This window comes from Electrona antarctica (genome assembly GCF_951216825.1).
Source record: "Electrona antarctica genome assembly, chromosome: 21".
Lineage (NCBI taxonomy): Eukaryota > Metazoa > Chordata > Actinopteri > Myctophiformes > Myctophidae > Electrona > Electrona antarctica.
The window spans coordinates 23,503,218-23,529,330 of NC_136802.1; the positions used below are offsets into that span (position 1 = coordinate 23,503,218).

The window sequence follows — 26,113 nt, forward strand, 5'->3', positions numbered from 1 at the left end:
TTTATCACCCCCCTGGCTTAGCTATTGTAAATAGGACAGAACCAATAGACCAATAGAATGAGTTATCAATAATGTAATGATCAAGAATAGGTTTTAGCTGTGTCTGCTCTGGGGTGGTGGACTGGGGGGTGTCGGGGGTCAGCCGCTGTAAAGGCTGTCCATCTGGGGAAACGTTGGCAGCAGTAAAATGTGTTCACAATGTGCCATAATGTTAGGTATGTGGTGTAGCACTGCAAAAAGGATTTTATCACAATATTGTTATGACCAAATTATTGTGGCTGACTGACACGATATTCGCAATCAACCATGAAATGTATTAATACATATCTGCTACTCTGGTCAGTGGTCACTCAGTTTGGAGAATTAATGTCTAGACAAAAGGCCTAAAGTTGTTATTTTGTTTCCCCCCGGCCCCCACACTGCCACACATGTAAAGCGTCTTTGAGTCTACTTAGACAAGCGCTATGTATAAATCCCAGATATTATTATTATTATTAATACAGCCTGCCTTCAGTGCCCAGCATAGGTGAGAATGACACCCATTTAAGCGCCCCCGCAGGTGCATTTTTGCGGTGATCACGTGTGGATCCGCCCAGCCTAGACGCTTCCTCCAATAAAACACACACACCAAAAGTCTCTGCTGTGCTGTGTGTGTGTGTACTAGTGTGTGCTGTGCAGTGCTTGCTTCCTTCATGCGATGCAACACAAGCCGCACAACAAACGCTGCTGAGAGGCGGCGCCGCGGAGGTAAAACGAAACCCCGGCGGTGACTCGGTCCAAAGGTGCACAAAGATGATTAATTAGTAAAATAAATGCCCTCGGTAACTGGACACGACACCCTGAACGGCGGCGGAGCACACCGAGGACAAGCGTGCGTGGTGGTTATCTTATCATCATAGGACAGAGGCCAGGTAAGTCAAATCCATAGGCTACGCAATGCATGTGCTGCTCGCACTGGTTTATGATGCGCTCCTGTTGACTCATAAAGCCCTCGGTCTAATGATGACATGTGTTGTTGTAGGCTGTGTGTGTGTGTGTGTGTCTGTGTATCCGGTGGGACTTCGGTGACAGATGAACCCTCAAACTCAGATCAGTTTATCATCCATTATTTACGAGCCGGAGCCGCAGTCGAGCTGTGGCGAGAATGTGTCACGATACACGGACTAGAAGGCATGATCCAACACAACATGCATTTTACCTATCTATTTTATACGTCCCGTTTCCAATTGATGGAGCGATCGGAAAATCTATGAATGAATAGGCTACTGGCAGCAGGTGATTATTGGATCAGCGCGTGTGAAGTGCAGGCAGAAAACGGGTCAGCTGCAGAACAGACGCTCTCAGCATTGCACAACTAGATAACCAGAATAGTGCCGTAAGAAGTGCACCAGAATAAACGGCGCGATGCATTTCATTCTACTACAGTGAGTCAGTGACATTCGTGTTTGTATTGTATTTTGTCGTGTGACCGCAGTGATCTGCAGCAGAGGAGAGCCGCGGACGGACCGACGGGAAACGGTGGATTGAATTGGTGGAACGGAACGGGAGGGGAGCTCTACTCTTGCAGAGGGAAGGAAACCCGGGGCGACCGCTTGCCAAGACGGCGGAACCCTGTGGTTCTACACGCTGGTGGTGCCTATACTGCGCACTTCAGAACCACCGAGCCTTCCACTGCTCGAAGGCATGACGGAATTAAACCCAGTGCACCACCGCTCACTCACCGCCACACTGCGGTTGCCTAGTCTGAAGAAATAACCAGAGAGCGGCAGGGACTTTTTTGACAGCTGGGGAATTTAACGGCCTATAATTACAAACCGGACTTCCCACAGTACTGATATTTGGAATAAACAACTGACTTGGCCATCGGAACCCTGCGCACCGCCGCGGCCGGCGGACATGATGGGAAATGTAAATAGACGTAGGGCTGGATTTTAAAGTGCGCACACTTGACTTCCCCCTCCTCGTCCTCCTCCCGAGCAGTCCGCGATGGAGAAGGTCGACGCGGAGCAGGAGGGAGCATCAGAGCCGCTCATCCACAGTGTCCATGGACCCAACCGGATCAGGCCTTCATCTTACCGGGCCGTGCGCAGCGCCGTGTCCAGCCTGGCCCGCATAGATGACTTTATCTGCGAGAAGATCGGTGCAGGGTTCTTCTCGGAGGTGTTCAAGGTGAGGGGTGTGTGTGTGTGTGTGTGTGTGTGTGTGTGTGTGTGTGTGTGTGTGTGTGTGTGTGTGTGTGTGTGTGTGTGTGTGTGTGTGTGTGTGTGTGTGTGTGTGTGTGTGTGTGTGTGTGTGTGTGTGTGTGTGTGTGTGTGTGTGTGTGTGTGTGTGTGTGTGTGTGTGTGTGTGTGTGTGTGTGTGTGTGTGTGTGTGTGTGTGTGTGTGTGTGTGTGTGTGTGGGGACTGCATGATATAGTTATGTACTAGCAGTTATGTTATTTAACCCCTGGCCTGAAAAACTAAACGTGAGTGAGGTCCTGTGTTAGGAACATGCACATGGTAGGTAGCCTACTGTAGTGTAGATCCTACATTACAGTAGTAGCAGTAGGGTTGAATACAAGAACACTCACTCCAAAACATGCTCGCCCCAGGTCTAATTCAGTGGTCCGCAAGAAAAATGTGGCAGTGTGTTTTGGGGGCAAGCATTCGATTACCGTAGGTGTAGGCCGGGTTAAGGTCTGTGTTAGAAGCACCATTAAGTGGCTATACTATAGTCCACACATCTTAGGCTGCTTTCATATGGGTAATTTATAACCATAAGACCTTATGGTGTATACTTCTGTGTCAGACTGATAACTGATTTTCAACTGGCCAGATGGAAGGCCCCATGCTTTTCAGTTGAACATCAGTTATTTTCTTTGTATTAAACAACATAGAGTATGACAAAGTCAATATTCAGAGTACATATAGAATATTGATGGTCTGGATTTAGCTTGGAGCTAGCTAGAATCTAGATATTTATTGGAGCTAGCTGAATTGTGTTTTTACTAAAATATTAAAGGTGCTTTGGGCCCACCCACTAAGTCACTTCCTTGAAGCTTTTTTGGCTAAGTATCCAGTTATAGTCACTTGATAAAGAACACAATTTGGTAGCTATGGTCAGAGTCAGAGACCGCATGACAACCAGAAATCATGCCAGTCAGTCAGCTGAACAAATTCCCCCAAAACATGACTGTCTACTAGTTCCCCATCAAGAAAACAAGTGGTTTCTCTGGTAACAAACATCCCAAATTAGACGAGCAGAGAACAGAATGTTGTTGTAGGATTAGTGAGGATTTACCGATGGCGTCATGTTGGAAACCTACACTTCATTGACCCTGCTAATGATGACCCGCCATACCCCACTGACCCACATGTCATGGATGGGGAACACAGTGTTTTAGTTTGTAAGTGATCCGGTCAGGACAGCTAGATCCAGCACAGGTACTGGTAACCCTACTCTGTCTGTTGGGACCAGCATGTCTCGGTTCTTTGAACTGCCTCATAAAGTGCTTGTGAGAGATAAAATAAATGGGAGATAAAATATAATGAGCCTAAGGAACAAATTGCATCATTAAAGGCCAGATCTGTGAGACAAAAATAATCATCTACAAAAAAAACCTTTAATGTGCATATAACCCTAATGTATAAGTTTAAAACAATATGGGCCTTTGAAGAGGGAACGTGTACAATCATTGCTTGGTTGCATAATGTTTTACGAAAAACATTGATAATCCACCGATTATGATCTTTTGAGAATCCAGAAAAATCTGTCATCAGTCGGGCTCTAGAAGGAATTAGTTGTTGTTCTCGTTAAGGTGTCCTCCTATGGTGCGCTGCGCTAGTATTTCTATGTGTTGTATAGGAATAATGCCCAAGTCCTGACAAGAAAAACATACCTGAGCCATCTTGCGGTTGTATACAGGCCCAAGCATCAAAACCCTAACCCCTCTGATGCTCCCTCCTGCTCCGCGTCGACCTTCTCCATCGCGGACTGCTCGGGAGGACGAGGAGCGGGAAATCAAGTGTGCGCACTTTAAAGCCCTACGTCTATTTACATTCCCCATCATGTCCGCCGTAAAAGTATTGGCTAGCTAGGGACTCATTGTGACCAGTAGAACACATCTCACCTTCCACACTGTCTGTCTGCTCTCTGTTTATAAAGGCAGAACTTTCTTAAGTACTTATTTACTGTAGGCCTACAGTATGCCGTTAACAGATACAGAACACCTTGGTGGTTGAACCTAACTCTACACACACATGCACACGCACACGCACGCAATATATTATATACTGTTGAAACCTGTTGAACCAAATCACGTAACACGTTTCATAAATAAGTGTATGCTGGTAATCTGGAACTATGGCCTATTATTTATCCACATCATCCACATTGGGGAAACTTGGGTAAAGTTTTTCCTTTTTCCCCTGGTATATCATAAAATGTGCCTGGCATGAACTCACTGGAGTTCAGTTTGTTGAACAATTCTTCTAATGTAACCATACTCTTGAGGAAAACGGCTGGACAACCAGAGAATGGCACAAGGGGCCACTGGGCCCTCATAAGCCACTCCCTCCCCTCCGCTTTGCCCTTTGAATGGCCAATGAGGATGCAAATGTCACTGTGTTTACTGCTGACCTGTTGAGATGCCACTTGGGTTTTGATCGGCTCGCCCTTTGATAGCGTGCCATATATATGCAAATGTATTACCACAGCTATCGGCTCAGGAGAACTGCCATAAAGTTAGCTGGTGGCAATGTCGTGTTGTGTAATTGTCTCCTAATAGCATTATGCAGACTGTACTTATTTTGTTGCTGTGCACTGCCTTAGGGTATAGAAATGCGTTTGCTGAAGAAGTTTACTGATCGGCCCTCTCAGAGATACGATGGATTTCTGTCAACTTTATGCTGCGAAGGACACAAACTCAACTGAGCCAAGTTTTCACGCACACGCGGGTCTGTGCTGTAGTGCACGTAGACTTTGAAGTGTTAATCCTCGCTACTGCATCCTTCATTCTGCTGCAAACACTCTGGCGACCTGCCATTTCTTCCCCCGTCAATGTAAGATCAATGGAGCCTCACGGCAAGCAAGGCAACCATTCACCTCACCGGTGTGCCATTGTGCAACCCCCCCCCCCCCCCCCCCAGCCCCCCCAAAAGGCAGAGGGGGGTGTGGGAGGGCTGGGGGAGCTGGTTGGGAGAAAGGAAGGGTGCATGCATGTCAAGACAAATCCTTCAGGTGTTGTTTTTCATCTTTCTTTAATATTCTTCAAAGAAAGAGTCCTGCTGGTCTGTGTGTTTGTGCACGGCAAAATCCTGAGTGTTGTTAATTTAACTCTGAACGGACCCATACAGGTCCATTTAGAGTTAAATTAACATTCAGGGTTTGACTTTGTGTGTGAGACCCTGCTTTGGTCTGCATGTGCAGGATTCCTGCTGGTTTCCCAGTTTTGTTTCCATCAGGTTCAAACCAGACCTGATCCACTGTTGGTCAGAACACAATGGAAATCACAAATAAATCACACAGTACCATTGTTCCAATGTTCCTTTTAAACTTTGGATTTACATTCTCGACATAACTTCTGTTCACTTCAAATGAGAAATATTTGGTTATTTATTAGGGATGGGAATTATCGATTAATTCATTAATTGATAACTATATCCAACCTTATCTCTCTCTCTGATAACCTTATCGATCGATTAACCGGTTAGTTGATAAGCAATGTTTTTATTTATTTATCTGAGAATCTTAACTTCCCTCAATGTCTAACATAAAAATCTACATTTTTCTGATATAGAAAGAATACAAAAGGCATATTATATTCCTTAATCAAATATTTATTTGACCATTTGAGATGCAGGGCCAGGCAATGACATATTTTATAAGGAATAAAATAAAGTCTTGTATGTGACATCAGAGACGTTTCTGTGACTACCAAGATGGGGTGGATGTTTTTAAACCGGCCCACATGTGTGTTCCTCGGCCGTGCGCGCACGCAGACACTATTACATTCACAGAAAACCGCCCAATGATGGAACTGCAGAAATTTCAATTAATTGTTAACTGTTAAATTGAATTGAAGAATTTCTTTCCCAAAATGGACCATCTAAGAGAGCGAGTGCACAGTGTGGATCGGTTTCCCAGTGTGTGTGCGCCCAAAAATGTGATGCTCTACTTGGAGTCCTTAATCGCTTGTTTAAATCTGGTGTGCTAACCCTACGGAACAGGGTGAAGTGTGTTGTGATGGCTTTTCCCTGGTAATTCAAAATAACTTGCAATGCTATTATTGGTATGGGCACGACAGGTAATTTCAGGGTTTGCTTCAATGGTTTGCCGCGATTGGCTCATTGCAGTTGTTGTGGAAAACGGACATAAGCGATAGTCTGTGAATCACCTACTAGTGAGATGCTTCGCCATAGTAAACATTGAAACATCACAATAATTATCCTATAAAGCTATGATTAGTTCAATTACTGTACAGCCTGTATTGGTGAGGTGTGTGTGTGTGTGTGTGTGTGGGCATTTTCTGTAATGGATTCACACATGAGAGGGATTTTAGTCTGCTGAAGGGACATTGCAAACCACAAAAATATAAATAAATGTCAATGGTTGCGTAGGTAATGACAGACACTAGTACCTGTGTACGGGGTTGATACAATGATTGGCAAAGTAGAACGTCCCCTTTTACATGTGTGTTCATGTGTCTGCTTCATTTGATCGCTACCTTTTGCTCTTGTGTCATCAATTGTGTGTGTGTGTGAGACCTCTGAAAGACCAGGGGGGTATGTTGTCTGGATATGGGATCCGTCTTACTCAAGACAAGTAGGGACTAGCTCTGGAAAACATCTAGCTCTGGCAGCACTATACAGTACAATCCAGACTTCCAGAGGAAGAGTGCCACTCTGGATTTTGCTGTGAGGATAAAATGTCAGGAGAGAAGCAGTATTATTAAGACACACATAAAACCTTATCCATCTTCCATATGCTTGTGATTAAAATAAAGACACACACACACACACAGTGTCTGACTCTGTTGCCATTGGATCGCGGTGTTGGATGGAGTGCCAGTTTTGACTTGAACCTCCAGGGCTTAGCAAAACACTTTTCCCCTTTATTATTCCTCTCCTCCCTCGTTCCAGTCAGGACCTGCTCTGCTGACACTTCAGAGCAGAGGTGTGTGTTTGTGTGTGCACGCGCGCCTGTCTTTGTGAATTTCTCTGTTGGTGATCTGCAGTGTGTCATGCAAGTGGAGTTGTTCGGCTAGGCAAAATGTCTTAACCATACACTATAATTATACTTATTTGACCGGGGTCCCCCAGGGCTCTAATCCAGGTCTGCTGCTTTTTCACGCTAAACCAAATCTCTTCACCCAAAATAGCAAATGTAGCCTGACTGTCGTCTGAATTTTCATTTCGTTTCACTTCATTATTAAGACTGAAAGCCCTCCCCACGGCAGCAGTTTCTGGGATGTGGCTATGGCTAACCCGGTTGCTATTGCTAACCAAACAAACACAGCCAAAGAGCGCTACTAGCATGTAAACAATAGTGGTAAAATATGTCGGATGATGTTTATATAACCGTTTCTGCAAAGAAACTATTTATCATAGATCGATTTAATAGCCAGATTGATACGGTCGCGAGTCACAGCAGTGGCCTTGTGGTTCGAGTGTCCGCCCTGAGACTGGGAGGTCGGGGTTCAATCCCCGGCCGGGTCATACCAAAGGCATTGGGGACCCAGTGCCTCCCTGCTTGACACTCGGCATCATAAGGGTTGGATTGGGGGTAAGTCCCTGCGACATACTAGCATCATGTCCAGGGGTGTACTTGTACATCAAGCTGCCTCACACTACAGAAACAGGAGATAGGCTCCTGCCCTATGGGCCCCATGGCTCGGCAAGGCTACCTACTTCTCCGCAGTGGCGGCAGCCATGTTTGTTGTTTGACGCTGTCGAGTGACGGGGCTGATAGCCAATCAGCTGCTGCGATCAGATTTTCGATCGAGACTGACGCCGCCGTAGGCAGACCTGAATCGCCAGGACATATTTTTTCAATTGTAGCGATTCAGGGCTATAGCAAATGTGCTACAAGCTCAGAAGTGTGTGTGTGCGTGTGCAACTGTGTGTGCAACTGTGCGTGCGTGCAACTGTGTGTGTGTGCGTGCGTGCAACTGTGTGTGCGTGCGTGCAACTGTGTGTGCGTGTGTGGACTGTGGAGTACAGGTAATCCAATCTCTCAGCTGAGCCTTAAGGGAAGCCCCTCCCATTAAAGGTAAACAAACAACTCAGGTGTGTGAAGTGTTCTCCGTGGAAGTTGCTCAAGACTTGGAGGGTTGGGGAATGTTTTAGTATGCTTTTTTTCCTTTTTCTTTGAATGTCCTATTTGCCGTTGAATGCCTTACTTGTCACAGCAAGACCTAGGCCACGCTAACCCACCATCAGCTGGCTTGCACACTCGCTTTCACTCACTCCTTCCAACAGAACGTCTATTTTACAAGCAATAAGCCATGTTTTTGAAGACGTAATGTGTGTTCATGTGCGCACGAGCATGAACATATATTTTCCTGGAGGCAGCATGTGAACTGGAGTGACCTTGTGTTTAGGCACGCGAATGTGGGGGGGGGGTGGGTGGTGTGTGTGTGTGTGTAATGTTGGCTTTCTGCAACAGGCTAAAGGGTTGTGTGTCGGTCACTACCTGCCTGGTCTAGACAGAACTGAGATCAGGTTCTGTAGGAGCCCAGCTAGCGGAGAGACCTCCCTGCTCGCTCACTGACGGACTGTACTTGGCCACTCGCCTCCTTTCAAACATGCACTCGCATGCGCTTATACACACACTTATGTAAACACACACTTCGACTCTTGTTGTCATCCTTCCTGGGGGGGGGGGGGGGTTCTAGGAAGAGCATATGTGTAGGCAGAGGTTGAGTGTTTCAATAGAAGAAGACAAGAAGCTGTTTTTCAGCTTCAAGGCCTCATTTTGGTAGCCCCCCCCCCCCCCCCCCCCTCTCCATTTCTAGCTCACAGTGTGTCATTGATTATAGAGGCAATTCGTCTTTGCACAGCGGTGGTGTAGATGCCAAAGAAAAGTATAATATTTAGCTAGGACTGAAACGTTTCCAGTGAAGCTCCTCAAGTGCTCTCAGATATTCCCAATGAGAAGAAACGAATGTTTGAAGGGTTTCTCACGTGTCATTTGTTTGGAAACCTCAGTGGGGTTTATTTTAAGTTTATTTTTGATGTACTGGGTTTATATTAAGCCAGAGTTAAATGACACCAGCTAACTGCTGTTATCGATTCAATCCTAGCCACCAAAACCACAAAACCACAAGAGGGTGTGAGTGCCAAAATCCACTGGCAATGTCCCACTGTTGTGTGTGTGTGTGTGCATGCCGTGTATGTGCGATTGTGTGTGTAGTCATGCATTCCCTCTCTTTCGTGCTCTACACACTCTTGACCTTAGCAGCAGAGCGCAATGTGCAGTGATGTGCTCCGCAAACCCAGTTTTCTTTCTCTCTCCTATGTCTTGTCTCTCCTCTGCTCTCTATTTCTACTCCTCTCCGCGTCCACTCTCTCCATCTCTCTCCCCCCGTCTCTGCTCTTGGAGAGCTGTCTCTGTACCGCTCGCAGTCTCAGACATGCATTAAATCTCCATGTCTCTCTCCCTCTTTCTTTATCCGTCTGTCTCATCGTTGCCGCTGGCTAATTACAGACACTACTGCACATGTTCACTGCAGGGAGAGAGAGGGGGACGGAGAGAGACGGAGCGAAAGATGCCCGTGACCTTTTTCAGCTGACAACTGCACTTTACAAGACGGAGTATGTTTTAGGAAGACTGAGTGCATGTTCATGATTGAGAGGAGAGAGGTGTGCCCTTCACCACTGTCTCAGCTCTGATAGCTGGCACTAGAGTGTGCACGTGCGGTGCATGCTTGTCTGATTGCACCATAAGGTGGAGTGGAGTAACCATTGTGTAGGGCTTATGCATCGGTGTTCTTGCAACAATTCCATGGAGACGCCTATTGAAGACACACACCTTCAGTGGTTTTCAATCCTGTTGTACCCATGGCACACCAAAGGGAAAGTAAAAACCTCATGTCACATGTATGCATACAGTATTCATATCTTTTCAAGAAGATAACATTTGCCTGGTTGTCACCTTGCAAATGTTTATTTGTAGTTACTAAGCCAAATAAAAGAAAAAAAACGTAATTTCATACTTTTTTTTTGACAATAGACAATCCACAAGAATTTGCCTCTGTAAATACGTATGTAAATGAGTGTGCACACAGTAGGCTACTGTATATATTGTGGCACCTGGTTTGAGAACCACTGGACTACTCTTCCAACGGACAAGGACTCCCAACAGGCACGCACACACACACGCACACGCATGCACGCGCTTGAGAAAACAAAGCAAGCACACCTCGCAGACGCACAACTGAGAGAGAGAAAGCCTGTGTCCGTCCCCTGGACTAATGATGGCAACTTTGACGATGGAGAGAGCCAATATATTTCCACACTCACGCCAGAGGGCCACATTGCATATTTCTGTCGTAAAAAGCAGATCACGCGTTTTGAGCTTGTAGATCAGTTATTTTAGCTATATAATTTAAATCCTGAAGAACTTTTAGACATTTTTTTAATTGGAATCCCGAAAAGTAACATTTTTATTTCATTTCAAATGCATTTAGTTATAGTTATGTTAACTTTATGAACTAAATACAAATACATTGGACAAAAAAGGACAAACATTTTAATACTAGTCATTAAGCTACATATATAGACTGAAGTAATTAAAGCGGGACATGTTTGCATGTTGCATTGTAACTGAATTCAATAAATATATCTAATATATATCAAATCAATAATATTGATATTAACCTGCATTAACCCATTCTGGGCGGGAACACCTTTTGCGGTTTTAAGGATTACCGTATGTTATACTTTAGCTATTGAAAAATAGCAGATCTACAAGCTCATAGTGTGGCACCGAGCTCTACGAACTTGTAGATCTGCTATTTTTGAAAAATCGTGAAAATGTGGCGCAAATCTTTGAATATATATTCTTTCACAGCGAACGTTTTTAACTCAAATCTTTGCTTCCGGGGGGGTCACTGGAACAACATATTTTCAGATGGTGGTCGGCGTCCAAATACATGTATATTTTTAGGGGTCCTTGACATCAAATATTGAGCACCACTGATACAGAAACGGAGGTATTTCAGAAAACTGTCATGATTTAAAAGACATTTTTTAAATGTCGACGTCTGGTCTAAATGGGTTAAGTGAAGGTGGGGGCTGCCAGTTGCCCATGTATGCCCTGGACTGTAATGGCGGTGATGGTGTGACACAGCCTGCAGGCTGTCTGCTCCTCCAGCAAGTATAGCAACACACCTACTGCTGGGACATGCTGCATCAGCACTTGGCTCACATCTGCATTATAGGCTGGGTGTGAGATTTTGGGTGAAGCGTGTGTCAGAGAGAGTGAGCGAGGCACCGAGCTAACAGTTTTAGCATGCACATGAAAATCCTCGGTCCACTTGAGCCATAATTTATACTTTGTCGAACGACTATCGCGTGGGGGAGAGTATTCTACAAGCCCACGTGTTGTGAGTTTAGAGATCAGCTATTGTTGCTATTTTTGGAAAGTGTTGTTTGATAGTTAAATCGGGCTGGAAAAGTGTAAAATCTGCTTTTGTCACGCTCATTGCAATGAACCCTGTATGCTCCTGCTTTCGGAGTAAATCTGCAGTTGTACAATGGAAGCAGAAAAGAGCAGTGATTTATCATACAGGCCGTTATGAAGCCTCTAATCCTCTGCACTGCGTTCCGGCAGCAGACTCTACGGCTGATGGAGCACTGAAATACTGTACTACTACAGTAGTATCTTTTCTCTGTGCATCTGTGCCTGTGCTAGAAACCTGTGAGAGAGAGAATGGAACCAGATCGGGGCCGGCCTGGGTAATTAACACAATCTATGCCAAACTCGAGAAATCTCGAATATGTATTAATTAAACCCTCCTTTGCCAAACACGAAATGTTAAAGGGGAAAACCACCCATTTTAAACATTTTACTATGTCATTAATATACCTTAGAGCTGTTGTGTGGAAATAATAAAAAAGTCCCCCCCATTTTGTATTTCCTAGAACTGTAATTATGAAAAAAATCATTAACATGGTGAAACACACCATGTGTTTCACCATGTTAATGATTTTTTTCAGACCTCTAGTTCTAGGAAACACAGAATGGGGGAACTTTTTTATTATTTCCACACAACAGCTCTAAGGTACATTAATGACATAGTAAAATGTTGAAAATGAGTGCAATGCCCCTTTTAAGAGTAATAATCCAGAATTATTATTATTATTGTTACCGTATTTTAACTTCCCATCGCTAGGCAATGCTTGCTTCCATGGTGTGACATCATCAAAATCCAAAAACGTAATCTTGCTAATATAGGTTAATGGAATAATTTGGAAGCAGTTTTTTGTTTTAAATCTTTTTGCAATAGTCATTCATTAATCATAATCAAGGCAAAATTCTGAAATCATGATATTGATTTGAAGTGATATCGCCCAGCCCTAGTTCATTCAAGTCGTGAGAGAGAGAGCGTGTCTGGTATCACGGTGGGAAGGGGACTTAATTCAGGAGAGCTTGACTCTCACTGACTGGCGGTTGAGGCAGAAGCAGGTATCCTTGATCTTACTAGGTTAAAAGCCCAGACGTGCGAGTATATTAATAGCATTACTCTCTGCACTCTAGCCGGGTCCCTAATAGGCTTTGTGGATTTCCCTTCTCCATCCTGATCCTGTGGCGTAGTTCAGAATCCAGGCCGCCAGCTCTCTGCTTCCTACTGGACCTAGTCAATGACTCCCTCGCCCGTGTCACTTTCAGGATCACATCTGCCTATTTCAGTCTCTCCAGCGACTCCCACTCCTCTCTTCTACCGAGCCCCCACCTCGCTCTAACTCTGTCCTCTCATCCCTGTGCACCCCTCCCCCACAAGCGTACTCTCACTGTGTTAATGCACGCCAATAATACGTGAGCTGTAACCAATCGTTACATCCTGCATGCACATACACACGTAGATGCATGTTCAAGCGCTTCGAATAACTTCCATGCTCGCTTTCCCCCGTTAATCCCATCTTCATGCTTACAGCACTATCGCTTGTAGTGTGTAGTCTCATTCCCTCCACTCACCAGTGAACATGACATTAATACACTGTTGTACCATGGCATACACGTGTGCTCGCTCACGCAGACACACACCCCCACAGTCGGTCTTAGACATGCAGTCAGCACAGTCATTGTCGCAGTAAGTGCAGCAGTCTGCACAAATTCACAGATCTAAATGTATTCGGGGGGGCTTCCCTTCCAGGCAGATGAGATCGTATGCAAAGGGGAGCATATCGTATCACCATGGTTACCATACCAGACGTAGTACATCGCCATAGCAGCGTATAGTAGGAACAAAGCGGCTGCGGAATGAATGAATGAGCTTAAATGACCTTCCTGCTGTCTGCACGGCATCAGCAGTACCAAGATAACTTGGTGCCAAATGTCATTGCCATAGTAATTTAGTATAAGGATGATCCTGTGTTGTGGCAATTGTAGCATGAAGCGTGCTGCTCGTGTAACTACAACATGTCACATTATGATTGTAAATGCTGTTTATGGTGTGGAGTGTATGGTAGTATATGCTAAAAATAAAATAAATTATATATATATATAAAACTGTATGTCTGTGTGGTGACCAGCTGACAGGCGGAGACACGTTTGAAGTGGAAAGTGTTCTCTTTGCTGTCTTAAATGTCCTTAAACCACTCTCCATATTTTTTTTAATTCTTGCTGCTGTAAGAGCTAAAAGGACTACTTTTGCACAGTTGCAAAAGACAAGGCTTTAGAAACGGGTGCATTGGAAATAAACCTGCAGAGCACATACGATCCTGCTCTGTCTCAAACCTTTTTTACGCGACACAGACTTGATTGACTGAACACTTTGAGGGCCTTTCAAACGGGAAGCGATGAACGCACATGTTGTTGCCTGGATCAACGACGGGTCTGCTACAGGTCTGCTACAGGTCTGCTACAGGTCTGCTCAAGAGGGGCGCAACAACGCAAGTGTAAAAATCACACCCGTGTGAAGTAAGTGGTGCAACTCCGTGGGGGTGGGGGGGGGGAGTTCCATAGGAACACACCCAGGGTGCCGGCCCGATTCCGGCGAGCCGCCCCGCGTTCGAAACGGTTGAGAAATGACAGAGTTACCGTGTGGGGGTCCCTCTACTGTACCGTACTGTCACTGTACTATACTGGCACACCTGAAATCACCATGTATACAGTTAATATGTGCGTGTGTTTGTGTGTGTGTTAGGTTGCGCACAGGTGGTGAAAAACAACCATGCTGTTTTTGTACTCAGACGCACCCAGCCACCCGGCCAGCCAGCCACCCACACACATAGTCACTTAAGGAAGTGGTTGCACCACTTTAAAAAAAAGCTAAACAGAATCCAGGTCTGGTGAGTCGCGGGCGTGTGCACGAAACGAGCATGCGACAATTTCACGGGACCGCTCCCACATAAATACGCTTGCGCGCGTACAGAAAAAAAACGCAGGTCTCATTGAAAATAAACTATAGGCACGTTAAATCACTGCCCGTTTGAAATGACCTTTACAGTTCAATTTAACACTTATTTTTTTTTAACTTTCTGGGGCTGTGCGATTAAAAAAAATGTCATGACCATCCATCCGGACCATCTTCAACCGCTTATCCTTAGTCGGGTCGCGGGGCAACAGCTCCACCAGAGTGCTCCAGACTTCCCTCTCCAGAGCAACATTAGTGACTTCCTCCTGGGGTATTCCGAGACGTTCCAAGGCCAGTGAGTTGATGTGTTTCCTCCAACTGCGCCTTTGTCTCCCCCGGGGTCTCCTCCCAGTGGGACGTGCGTCGAGGACCTCCCTAGGGAGACGCCCGAGAGGCATTCTAACCAGATGCCCGAACCACCTAAGCTGGCTCCTTTCCAGGCGAAGGAGCAGCGGTCCTACTCCGAGTCTCTCTCGTGTGACTAACTATTTGTGTCATGACTATTTGTTTTATTTATTTATTTATTTGACAGGGACAATGCTCATTAATCAACACGGCAGTTTTCACATTCATGTAAATGGGAGAGACTTAACATACAATACAGGAACAATAAACATGGTACAGGGGACAGAACAACTAGTTGTTCTGTCCACGTACAGATTTGATTAGTTTTTAGCCACCTCTTAAGGTTGACTTTGAAGGTCAGATAGTTGGAGGTCTCTCTTACTTCTGTTGGGAGACTGTTCCAGTGATGGGAGGCTCTAACAGAGAAGACTGTTTTACCAAACACACTATATCTGGTTGGCACTTCGCAGGCCCCTCTGGCAGTTGCCCTTGTTGCTCTGTCACCACTGTCCCTTTGACCTATGAACTGTTTCAGTGGTGGAGGTGCACGTCCATTTAAAATCTTAATAAAGAAAACATCTGATGGGCCCCGTGGTAAACAGTGCTTTACATTCCACAGACCAGAAGACAGCGCTCCGGCCACGTTCAGGTGTTTAGACATACATCTCGTGTTGTGTTTATAGACTGTTGCATCCGCTCTCAAATGAGCACTTGCCCGGTCGGGCAAACCTTAATGCAGAAAGTTTTATTTACCTGCCAGGGGCAGGTGGGCAACCCTTAGTGTCAACGCCTGTTGTATTCATTTGATTTAATGAGTCTCTCTCCCTGTCCTATTTCTCTCTCTCTCTCTCTCTCTGTGTCCAGGTGCAGCACAGAGTGTCCGGTCAGGTGATGGCTCTGAAAATGAACACTATGGTCAGTAACAGAGCCAACATGCTCAGGGAGGTGCAACTCATGAACAGACTCTCACATCCCAACATACTCAGGTATTATGTGTGTGTTTTGTATAACTTAACATTACAAGTGCTTTCTTGCGAGTTTTGTTCTTTTAGCACTTTGTTGTGGTGTCCCTTTTCCTATTTGCCTTTTTTGTTACATCTGGATGTTTGCTATTGCAATTGCGTGTATTTGTATTTATTTATGTGTGTGTATGTGTGCTCCTCCAGGTTTATAGGAGTGTGTGTCAATGAAGGACAGCTCCACGCTCTAACAGAGGTAAGACGCCATCGTGAACTCTGAAAATCTTACAGTATAGAAGCATCCCAAGCGTCCCTATTCAGGGGCGAACATTCTGTGAAAATAGCCAATCTACAAACTTGCAACACGACACATTGTGACCTTGTAGATCGGCTATTTTCCGTGAAGACATTTGGTGTATAGAGTGGTTAATATATTTCCGTCAGGCACAAATCCCAGTCACAGTGAAGGTTGAAGATTTTCAGAGGAGACCTGAAGTCCTGTGGGAAAATGTTTGTGTAGGAGACGGGGGATGTGGGGCTTTGAGGCTGCATGTTAACTGGGAGTCTCTTTTTGGAATACAATAATTTCTTGTTTTTCAGTTGAAATGGCTCACTATTGCACATTGATGCCCAAGTGCTTTGCATTATAGATTAGATTCATAATTAAACAGCAGAAGTTTAAAATATCGAGTTTAACAACTTAAGCCCTATCTCAAACATTTTGCATATGACATGCCCAAAATAGGGAAAAGTGGTTAAGATCAGAGTGCCAAACTGCAAAAAACCTTTTCATGTGTTACTTGGCAACAGCTTGGGCAAATGACGAACACCTCCTACCCTCATTTGTTACAGCAATGCCTAAAGCTAGACTAAGTGAACACGGCAGCTATTCTCTCTTTGTTAGAACAGGGGTTCTGAACCTTTTAGATTTCAAGAACCCACCCCACCGGTTGATATGCATTAGTCCACAGACCCCCATTTGATACCTTTTAGATATAAATCTGGGACTCAATCCTCAGTGTTAATTTATCTCTGAGAGTTTTGTAAAAAAAAACACCAAATGGACCTAAGGGTATATTATTTGGTTCCTCTTGTACACTCAGAGTTGAAGTGGTTAGTTAGTGATGTCTAGCACACACTGAAGTCAGGCGGTTCAGGCCACTTCACCTGCTGGGCTGACCTGATGTCGACATGGTGACTTCAGTAGATCGATACTAGCTGACTGAAGGAAGCTCTGGGCTGGGGTTCTTGTGTCGGCTGTACTTGATTGACATGTCATCACACTGGATCGATTTACTGGATCGACGTCGGGTCTGGGGATCACCAGGCATCCAAATGGAATGCAAGAGTATACAAATGTACAATCTTTGAGTGTAGATTGTGGCCTGTTGCATATTTAACTGGAGGTCCTTGACATGACAAAGGTTGAGAACCAGTGGATTAGACAGGGCGTCACTCGACCTCCAGGCCTCATGCTGGAAAACCCCATGGCTGAACACGTAAACCCAGTCCAGGCTGGCTTCTGTCAACGTGTCCCATCAACTCACAATGTAATGGACGTGAGAAATCAATGAAATGATGGTGCCAGCAGTATGTAGCAGAGTAGCTCTGCCTGAAACCCAAGAACCTAATCTATCCCTTGACTTTGGGGTGGGGGTTTGTTCCCCTTTGGGTGAGTGAGCGAGCGGTCGATGATTAGTTCCCAAAGTGGGAGACCCGGGTTCGATTCCCAACCCCCAGTCCGCGGGCAATTACATATCATTTGGGGGGTCCTCGACACGAAAAAGTTTGAGAACCGCTGGTCTAGAAGGCATTTATAGAATGTTTAATGAATGGTTTGTTTCTTCGTGGCTCCTCCAGTACATCAACGGTGGCAACGTGGAGCAGCTGCTGGACAGCGACGTGTATCTGTCATGGAACGTGCGGCAGGACCTGGCCCTGGACATCGCCCGTGGTCTGACGTACCTCCACAGCAAGGGCATCTTCCACAGGGACCTCACGTCCAAGGTGACGCCACGGACCCAAATGACACATGCATGGTCGCACGCTGACACATGAGCACACACACACACCATGTTTGTATTAACTGTACATCAACACATCTTTGAGGGGCCCTAGCCCCTCCAATGCATGGCTTTTGATGATTACGTCATATAGCAGCCAAGTCTATGGGATTTTGAATGTTTGTTTAGTTTAGAGCACTTATGACGTAGTTCTCAAATTCGACTCTACTTGTGGGGACGTGTATATAGTAATACAATTCAATTCAATAAGTAATACAAGCGTATATGCACGCACACCCCAAACACAGCTTAGTACATGTTTTCAGGTACAGTACCTCCTCCGGAGGGACCATGCCTCCATGGTAGCAAGAAACATGTATTACACACGGATGAATGCACAATAATCTACGCTCCCACACACACACACACACCCACACACACATACACATACACATATACATACACACACACACTTCTAACAGTATATGCATCAGACACACAGTTATCAGAAGTCATAAAGTGATGTGTGTGTGTGTGACCTGTGTACCTCTGTATAGAACTGCCTGGTGCGCTGGGAGAGTGGTGTGTGTTCATGCGTCGTGGGGGACTTTGGTCTGGCAGAGAAAATACCGGAGTACAGGTCAGTCCTAACAGTCTAATCATCAAATTTCTATCAGCACACGCGCACACTGATTAGATAAGACACACCCAATATACTGAGCACCCCCCACCTTCCACTTCCTCTCTCTGTGTTGCTTTATTGTGCTTGTTGCAGGCCCTTGTATGCCATGCATGTGGCAATGCCAACTGTCTGGTCACTTCCTCTGTATGAAAATAATTGAACCCATTCTTGGGCTGACCTTTGGAGACGATAGCAGATCTACAAGCTGAAGCTCACAATGTATCGCAACACAATGCATTGTCAGCTTTTAGACCAGCTATTTTCAGCTTTAGTTAGAGATTGTGTAGTGTAGCGGGAAATGGTAGCACACCTAGTATAGAGCCCTGAGGGACTCTGGTCAACTAAGTAGTGTGAAAAATCACACCCGTGTGAAGTGAGTGGTGCAACTCCGTGTGGGGGTCCCCGGAAGTTCCAAACCCACAGGAACGCACCCAGGGTGCCGGCCCGGTTCCGGCAAGCCGGTCCGCATCCGAAACGGCCAAGAAATGACAGAGTTACCGTGTGGGGGTCCCCAGGGGGTCCCTGTTCTGTACTGTCACTGTACTGTACTGTCACACCCAAAATCATCATAGTTAATGTGTGTGTGTGTTAGGCTGCACAACAGTAACACTTGGTCGTGAAAACCTTAACCAACCAAACACTATTTTCGTGCTCGGACAGCCAGCCAGGAACCCAGGGACACACAAAGCTGTCTATAGGAGTGGTTGCCCCATTCAAAAAGGTATTTCTGTCTGTCTGTCTCTGCCTGTATGTCTTTGCGGAGTGACACTTGGACGAGACCTAACGACACGCACACAAAAAAGAACTCACCAGAACTACACCAATATGTAGTGTAATTTTCCAAAATATGCAAACTTGTGGGTTCTCATCCCGCCATCTGTGGTGGAACTATTATTAACAATCCCCATTTCAAGGGGGAAAAGAGCACAAGGTGGTTGGACCGACAGGGTGGTTTGAGTCACTGAGACGGTGTCAATATTTAATCTGTCCTGTCATGACGTACCTGACACCCGCATAGAATGTTCCCACTCGCTCAGGGCAGATGCGCTTTTTATTATGCCATGACATTTATGTGGCATTTTTTATTCATCGCCATCAATTCTCCTCCAGTCTGCACTCTGCATTGACTATAAAGGCCAAGCTAGGACCATACTGCTGGTCTGGCATGTTTAGCCAACTGAATGCGTCTCACCTCACGGTACACTTGACGACCATTTTCCACAGCGTATTGTTGTCGTTTGGAAGAGCAATGTTACAGGAGCGTTAGGCCTACTGATATTCTTCAATGTTACAGGAGCGCTAGGCCTACTGATATTCTTCAATGTTACAGGAGCGCTAGGCCTACTGATATTCTTCAATGTTACAGGAGCGCTAGGCCTGCTGATATTCTTCAATGTTACAGGAGTGCTAGGCCTACTGATATTCAATGTTACAGGAGCGCTAGGCCTGCTGATATTCTTCAATGTTACAGGAGCGCTAGGCCTACTGATATTCAATGTTACAGGAGCGCTAGGCCTACTGATGTTCTTCAATGTTACAGGAGCGCTAGGCCTACTGATATTCAATGTTACAGGAGCGCTAGGCCTGCTGATATTCTTCAATGTTACAGGAGCGCTAGGCCTACTGATATTCAATGTTACAGGAGCGCTAGGCCTACTGATGTTCTTCAATATTACAGGAGCGCTAGGCCTACTGATATTCAATGTTACATGAGCGCTAGGCCTACTGATGTTCTTCAATGTTACAGGAGCGCTAGGCCTACTGATATTCAATGTTACAGGAGCGCTAGGCCTACTGATATTCTTCAATGTTACAGGAGCGCTAGGCCTACTGATATTCTTCAATGTTACAGGAGCGCTAGGCCTACTGATATTCTTCAATGTTACAGGAGCGCTAGGCCTGCTGATATTCTTCAATGTTACAGGAGTGCTAGGCCTACTGATATTCAATGTTACAGGAGCACTAGGCCTACTGATATTCTTCAATGTTACAGGAGCGCTAGGCCTACTGATATTCTTCAATGTTACAGGAGCGCTAGGCCTACTGATATTCTTCAATGTTACAGGAGCGATAGGCCTACTGATATTCTTCAACGTTACAGGAGCGCTAGGCCTACTGATATTCAATGTTACAGGAGCGCTAGGCCTACTGATATTCAATGTTATAGGAGCGCTAGGCCTACTGATATTCAATGTTACAGGAGCGCTAGGCCTACTGATATTCTTCAATGTTACAGGAGCGCTAGGCCTACTGATATTCTTCAATGTTACAGGAGCGCTAGGCCTACTGATATTCTTCAAACCACCGGTGCTCATTGAAGTGATGAATAATATTCAGGGAAAAGGGAAAGTTATGATGACCAAAAGCGCATAAAGAAATCCAGGTCCGGGCACTTGAGGTACAGAAGGTTTTGAAAAGTAAAAGACCTTTTTAAATGGTCTCAATGCTTTAAAATACACTGAATACTGTAGTGAGTGAGTTAGGTTTTCCGGTAAGCCAGGGTTTCCGTTAATTTCAGCAGAAAAAAAAACACAATTTAATTTAATTTATTGTCAAATGGTGTTATTTTTTATGGGTTTTAAAGCACATATTCATTTTAATCTAGCCACAAAAAATAGGCCCTGTTGAAAAGGTTGATTTCATGAACGAATTCCAAATGTCCATGACTTCTTGACCAAGATTGAATGGTGAATGTTTAGCCAACTTTGACTGTTCAGTAATTTTATGTACTGTAAGATATGGGGAATAGTTAGTGCTCTAAAATGGCTTGGCAGAGGAACGGAAAGACCAACCTGACCTCAAAGAAATGCCAGGGAGGTTGCCCCTAGAATCCTCCACAAGCACACATATTGGTGCCTCCCCCACACACACAGATCCCATTAGCGCCGTCATACTCCCCCGCAGTCTCTTTAGCGACTGTGTCAGCAGAAGTCATTTTGTAAGCATTCTACTGGTGCTGAGAGGAGACAGCTGCTGCTGGAACCTGCTCTGTGCCATGCCCTAATTATCAATAATAACGTTTCTGCCTGCTCTCAACTACCACTATGTTGTAATATTTACCTTTTTTAGAGTGTCTGTCTGTGTGTTTGTTTGTTACAGCTATGCAGTACAGAAGCTGTGTACTATAAAATCATGAGTGTCCATTTAACTCTAAATGTGGAAAAAATTAGGGATGGGCAATTTATCGGTCATCACATCGGTATCGGCCGATATTGGCCTTAAAATACAATACCGGTATCGAATCTATCAAAATAATATCAGTTTTAGCAGATATTGTAATTATGTTTAAATAAATAAAGCCTGAAAATGCCTTTTCTGATGATGAAGGCTGCGAAGTCTATCACTTTTTTCTGGGGAAGCTTATACTACATTCAAGCTATTTATGTTGGGATATGGGCCAACATTTCAATAACAGTGCATCGCTAGTTTTGGAATAAAGAGGCATTGCTTTTTTCAAATTCAGTGTTCAGTGTTTTTTCAGAATGGACAACATTATTTGATTTTTTTAATACATATCATATCGACGTTGGTTATATCGGTTATCAGCCATAACGGCAATTAATTACCGTATATTAGATGTCGATATCGGCCAAAATGTCTCATTGGTACATCCCCAGTAAATGTGGACATGTGCATTCCAAACTTTACTGCGTCTGAGAATGCTAACTAACTAAGAAATTGTTTTACTGGTGCAGTGGTGCTGTACTTGCAGTGTGAGTGTGGGAGGGAGGGTGGGTGGGGGAGGGAGAGAGGAGATGGCAGGAGGGTTTAGGACAGAACTCCAAATAAGGTCAAACTATTCCAGACTACCTTCTCTCTCTCTCTCCCCCCCCCCCCCCCCTCTCCCTCTCTCTCCTTCACTCCATCTCTTATACACTTGCATATAAATTTGACTTTTTTTTATTGACCTCTGCTTTAAGATGCTATTCTGTCTGTCTTCCCATTTAATTGCTTTGATCTTGCATATTCCGTCATTCTCCCTCCCTGTCTGACCACGGCTGCTCCACTTTTTAAAGCTCTATCTCTCTCTCCCTCTCTCTCTCGCTGTCTCTCGCTCTTGTTCTATCTCTTGTTCTTGTCCCTCTCTGTCCGATGATGTTTACATTGGGAGCCATGACTGTCAGTTCTCTCTCCCAACATCACTTCCCTCCCTGTATTTTTTGCAGTATCATAGCCCACAGTAGCAGATGAAAATAGCACAGAGAGGAAGTGTCTGCCAGCAGGGGTGTGTGTGCGTGTGTGTGTGGGGGTCTACATGTGTGTGTATACATGCACATTTGTCCTTGCACTTTTGTGAGTTCCTTCCTTTTTGTACGTTTAAAGTTGCACCACAATATCGCCACATTAACTGAAAAACGCTCTAGCCTTATGGATAATAGAGAAGATATATGTGTGTGTGTGTGTGTGTGTGCGCGTGCGCGCGCGCACACACACACACACACACACACACACACACACACACTGCAAGGGTTGACCCAGTAATACCCCTGCTGTGGCGTTGAACCTCTATGAGCTAGACATTAGGCATGCTTGCTTGGCATTTAATCCCCATATGAAATCCTGGGTTCTCGCACCGTTCTAAAAAGTTCAAGTAGGGGGTAAAGGGATGGAAAAGGAATTTGACAATTTGGAGGTTTTGGGAAGGTTTTCGGGAAATTATGGATAAATGGGTGGGGGGGCGGGGGGAGTAAATGGTCTTCTCCTGATTCATGCAACTACAGTTTCTGGCATTGTGGTCTACACTGTTATTTGACGTGATGTGATATATGTTGTGAATAAGAATAAATTGTCATAACTGTTTATTTGATTTAAATGTGTATAATCCAACTATTCAATCTTCTTCTGTCACTCTGTATTTTTCCATCACTTAACCACTTAACCCATGCTGTGTTGTCCCTGTCTACAGTGAAACTGAGGACCAGGAGCCTCTGGCTGTGGTGGGCTCCCCCTATTGGATGGCTCCGGAAGTGCTTCGAGGAGAGGTCTATAATGAGAAGGTAGTGACGGATTGCTTTCACTAGCTCTGTAATATTCCAAGAGTTCAAAGTACACAGTATGATAGATACGATGACAAGCAGTCAAACAAAGCCCGTACAAAGCAGATATTGAAACCGATATGTTAGCCTTTAGACCCTACTTCTCAAAGTATGGTCCAGGGACCCCCAGAGGTCCTTGAGTGTGTTCCAGGTGTCCCCAGAAAAATGTGTTGACATAGCATTCAAATACTTTTAACCATTTATATAGCCTTTTAACAATTTTATACTTCAGAAATGGCATTTATACAACAAGCTCACAACGTGCCGTGAGCTTGTCAATCTGATATTTTTAAAAGATTTAGAAAAATCCTGAATGTTTTGGAACATTTGGAGTAAAAGAAAAGTAGTCTGGTGAACTACATACACATTTGAGGATCAAAAGTGTTAATGAGAATCACTCAAACATGAGAATCACTGAGTTAGTCTTTGTTTTTATGCAAAACAAAATGTGGTTTCAGTAATATGTGGGGGAGGTTTCACTAACTGGCCTATGTCTAACCTTTTTATTTTGATTAATCCTAAATGCATCATCACAGCCAATTTCGGATGGAGGCTAATGGGATTTGACTGTGGACATGGCAGATGGCAATCAACTAAAATGACTGGGCTAGCGTCCAAAATGTTAAAGTTACACCCCTGGGAGGAATGCTTTGTGGCAGTAGTTGCAACTACACTAGTATTTACAGGGTACAGCTAAGTGGCGCTAATCACTCTCATTGTCTGATAGCATTCAAACGTTTCTAATGCTGTTTTAGTATGTCGACAGTTTCTGCTGGTTAACATCATGACAGGATTGTTTACATTGTTTAGATTGTTTAGATGCGGTTAAAGGAATACTTCTCCCCGAAAATGACCTTTCTATCAATTGCTTGCCATGTGAAGCCTTGAATTCATGGTGGTTTTTACCTTTATTACAGTGAATGAAGAATCCCAAAACACTTGGAAGAATTGAAGATTAACAACAAAATGATATCAAATCTGTTTTCTGAACTCTCAACACAACTCTCACAGTATAGTCCATATCCTCAAATACGCCCAAAATGCATTCATTTTTGCACTACTGTTTAAACACTTCCGGTGTAAACAGTCTCTTGCCAGAATGAGGAGAGCGTCTGGGGTTCAACGCAAGCAGAGTTCACAGGCTTCTCGTTCACACATGAGACTGTCTGTCCCGGAAATGTTTTAAATAGACAAGTGGAGCAAAACATTTTTGTTATGCAAGTAATGTGGACATGGGTTAGATACAAGACACTTGCATTATACTGTCAGAGTTGAGAGTTGTGAGATTTATTTTACATAAATCTTATATAGTTTTGCTGTTGTTAATCTTCTACCCTATTTTCTTCAATTCACCAAGTATTTTCTTAGTTTTTTTTTTGTCTTCATTCACTGTCAAGGAATGCAACAGCAACAAAACACGGGGCGAATAATTGATCGGAAAACATGTATGTAGGTAACAAAAATGTGTTTTATGAATAAGTGTTGATGAGAAGGTTTTGGGATGAGAGATGTTCACAGGCCTGTCTTTGTTTCTCCTCAGGTGGATGTGTTTGCATATGGGATCATTCTGTGTGAGATTATTGCCAGGATACAGGCTGACCCTGACATCCTGCCACGCACAGAGGTACCGGTGACGAGTCTTTCATCACATCGCTTCTACCATTCACCTGTTTTAATATAATCGGCAGTCACTCTTCATGCTTTGTCAAGGTTTTCATCAAGAGCGATATTGCATTTAATATATGATGCATAGTTGTTAGCAGTATCATAGTTTTGTGCTTTATTTGGAGGCATCATAGACTACTTACTGATAAAACCCATAAATGCTAAATTTTTCTGATACCATGAAGCATAGCGTTGACCATTCTGGGCATGTCATAATTGGCAAACAAAAAAAACAGCAGATCTATAGAAGTTCTGTGTCGCAACTCGTGAGCTACAGTATTTGAGATCTGATATTTCTGGCAAAGAGATTTGGTTTAAACAGACAAAGGGAACGGACCAAGTATAGACCCCTGTGTGACCCCAGGCGGGAACCCCTTTTGGTGTTATAAACATTGTTATAATTTAGCTATTGAAAAATAGCAGATCTACAAGCTCATCGCGCGCCACCGAGTGGCGCGCTACGAGCTTGTAGGTCTGCTATTTTTGAAAAATCATGAAAATATTTATTTCAGATTTTTTTATTTTTTTATTTCGATATACATTTTCAATATACATTTTAAAATAATGGTACAGTAAAACAGATTTATTGCATACACTAAACTAGACACAGACTAGAAAATGGTATCGCATGGCCTCTGATAACCTTAAAAACAGTGAACTTTAATGTTCTGTTGTCTGTGATCATTTTATCAGTGGGTGTCACATTTTCCAAATTAATCTCTTTTAAAGAAACTCAACTAATGGTTATAGGCAGACGGTGGACTTGTAAAGCATCTTATTGAATTTGTGGTGGACATGTGTCCCATGGGGCTCACTAAGGGCCCATCAGATTAATTATTACATCCATGCCCCCTGGGAATGGGCA

At 44.3% G+C, this 26,113-nt stretch overlaps 1 protein-coding gene across 1 annotated transcript in view; it reads left to right on the forward strand.

Moving 5' to 3' along the window:
- The first annotated feature begins 633 nt into the window (after nt 1-633).
- Nucleotides 634-26,113, forward strand: part of tesk1b (testis associated actin remodelling kinase 1b) — a 31,630-nt gene continuing 6,150 nt past the window's right edge. Inside the window, exons 1-8 of the mRNA XM_079491516.1 lie at nt 634-911; nt 1,475-2,169; nt 15,768-15,889; nt 16,070-16,118; nt 17,723-17,869; nt 18,423-18,505; nt 23,454-23,544; nt 25,124-25,207. Of these exons, the coding sequence (XP_079347642.1) occupies nt 1,987-2,169; nt 15,768-15,889; nt 16,070-16,118; nt 17,723-17,869; nt 18,423-18,505; nt 23,454-23,544; nt 25,124-25,207 (759 nt within the window). The 5' untranslated portion in view covers nt 634-911; nt 1,475-1,986. The remainder of the gene's footprint in view (nt 912-1,474; nt 2,170-15,767; nt 15,890-16,069; nt 16,119-17,722; nt 17,870-18,422; nt 18,506-23,453; nt 23,545-25,123; nt 25,208-26,113) is intronic.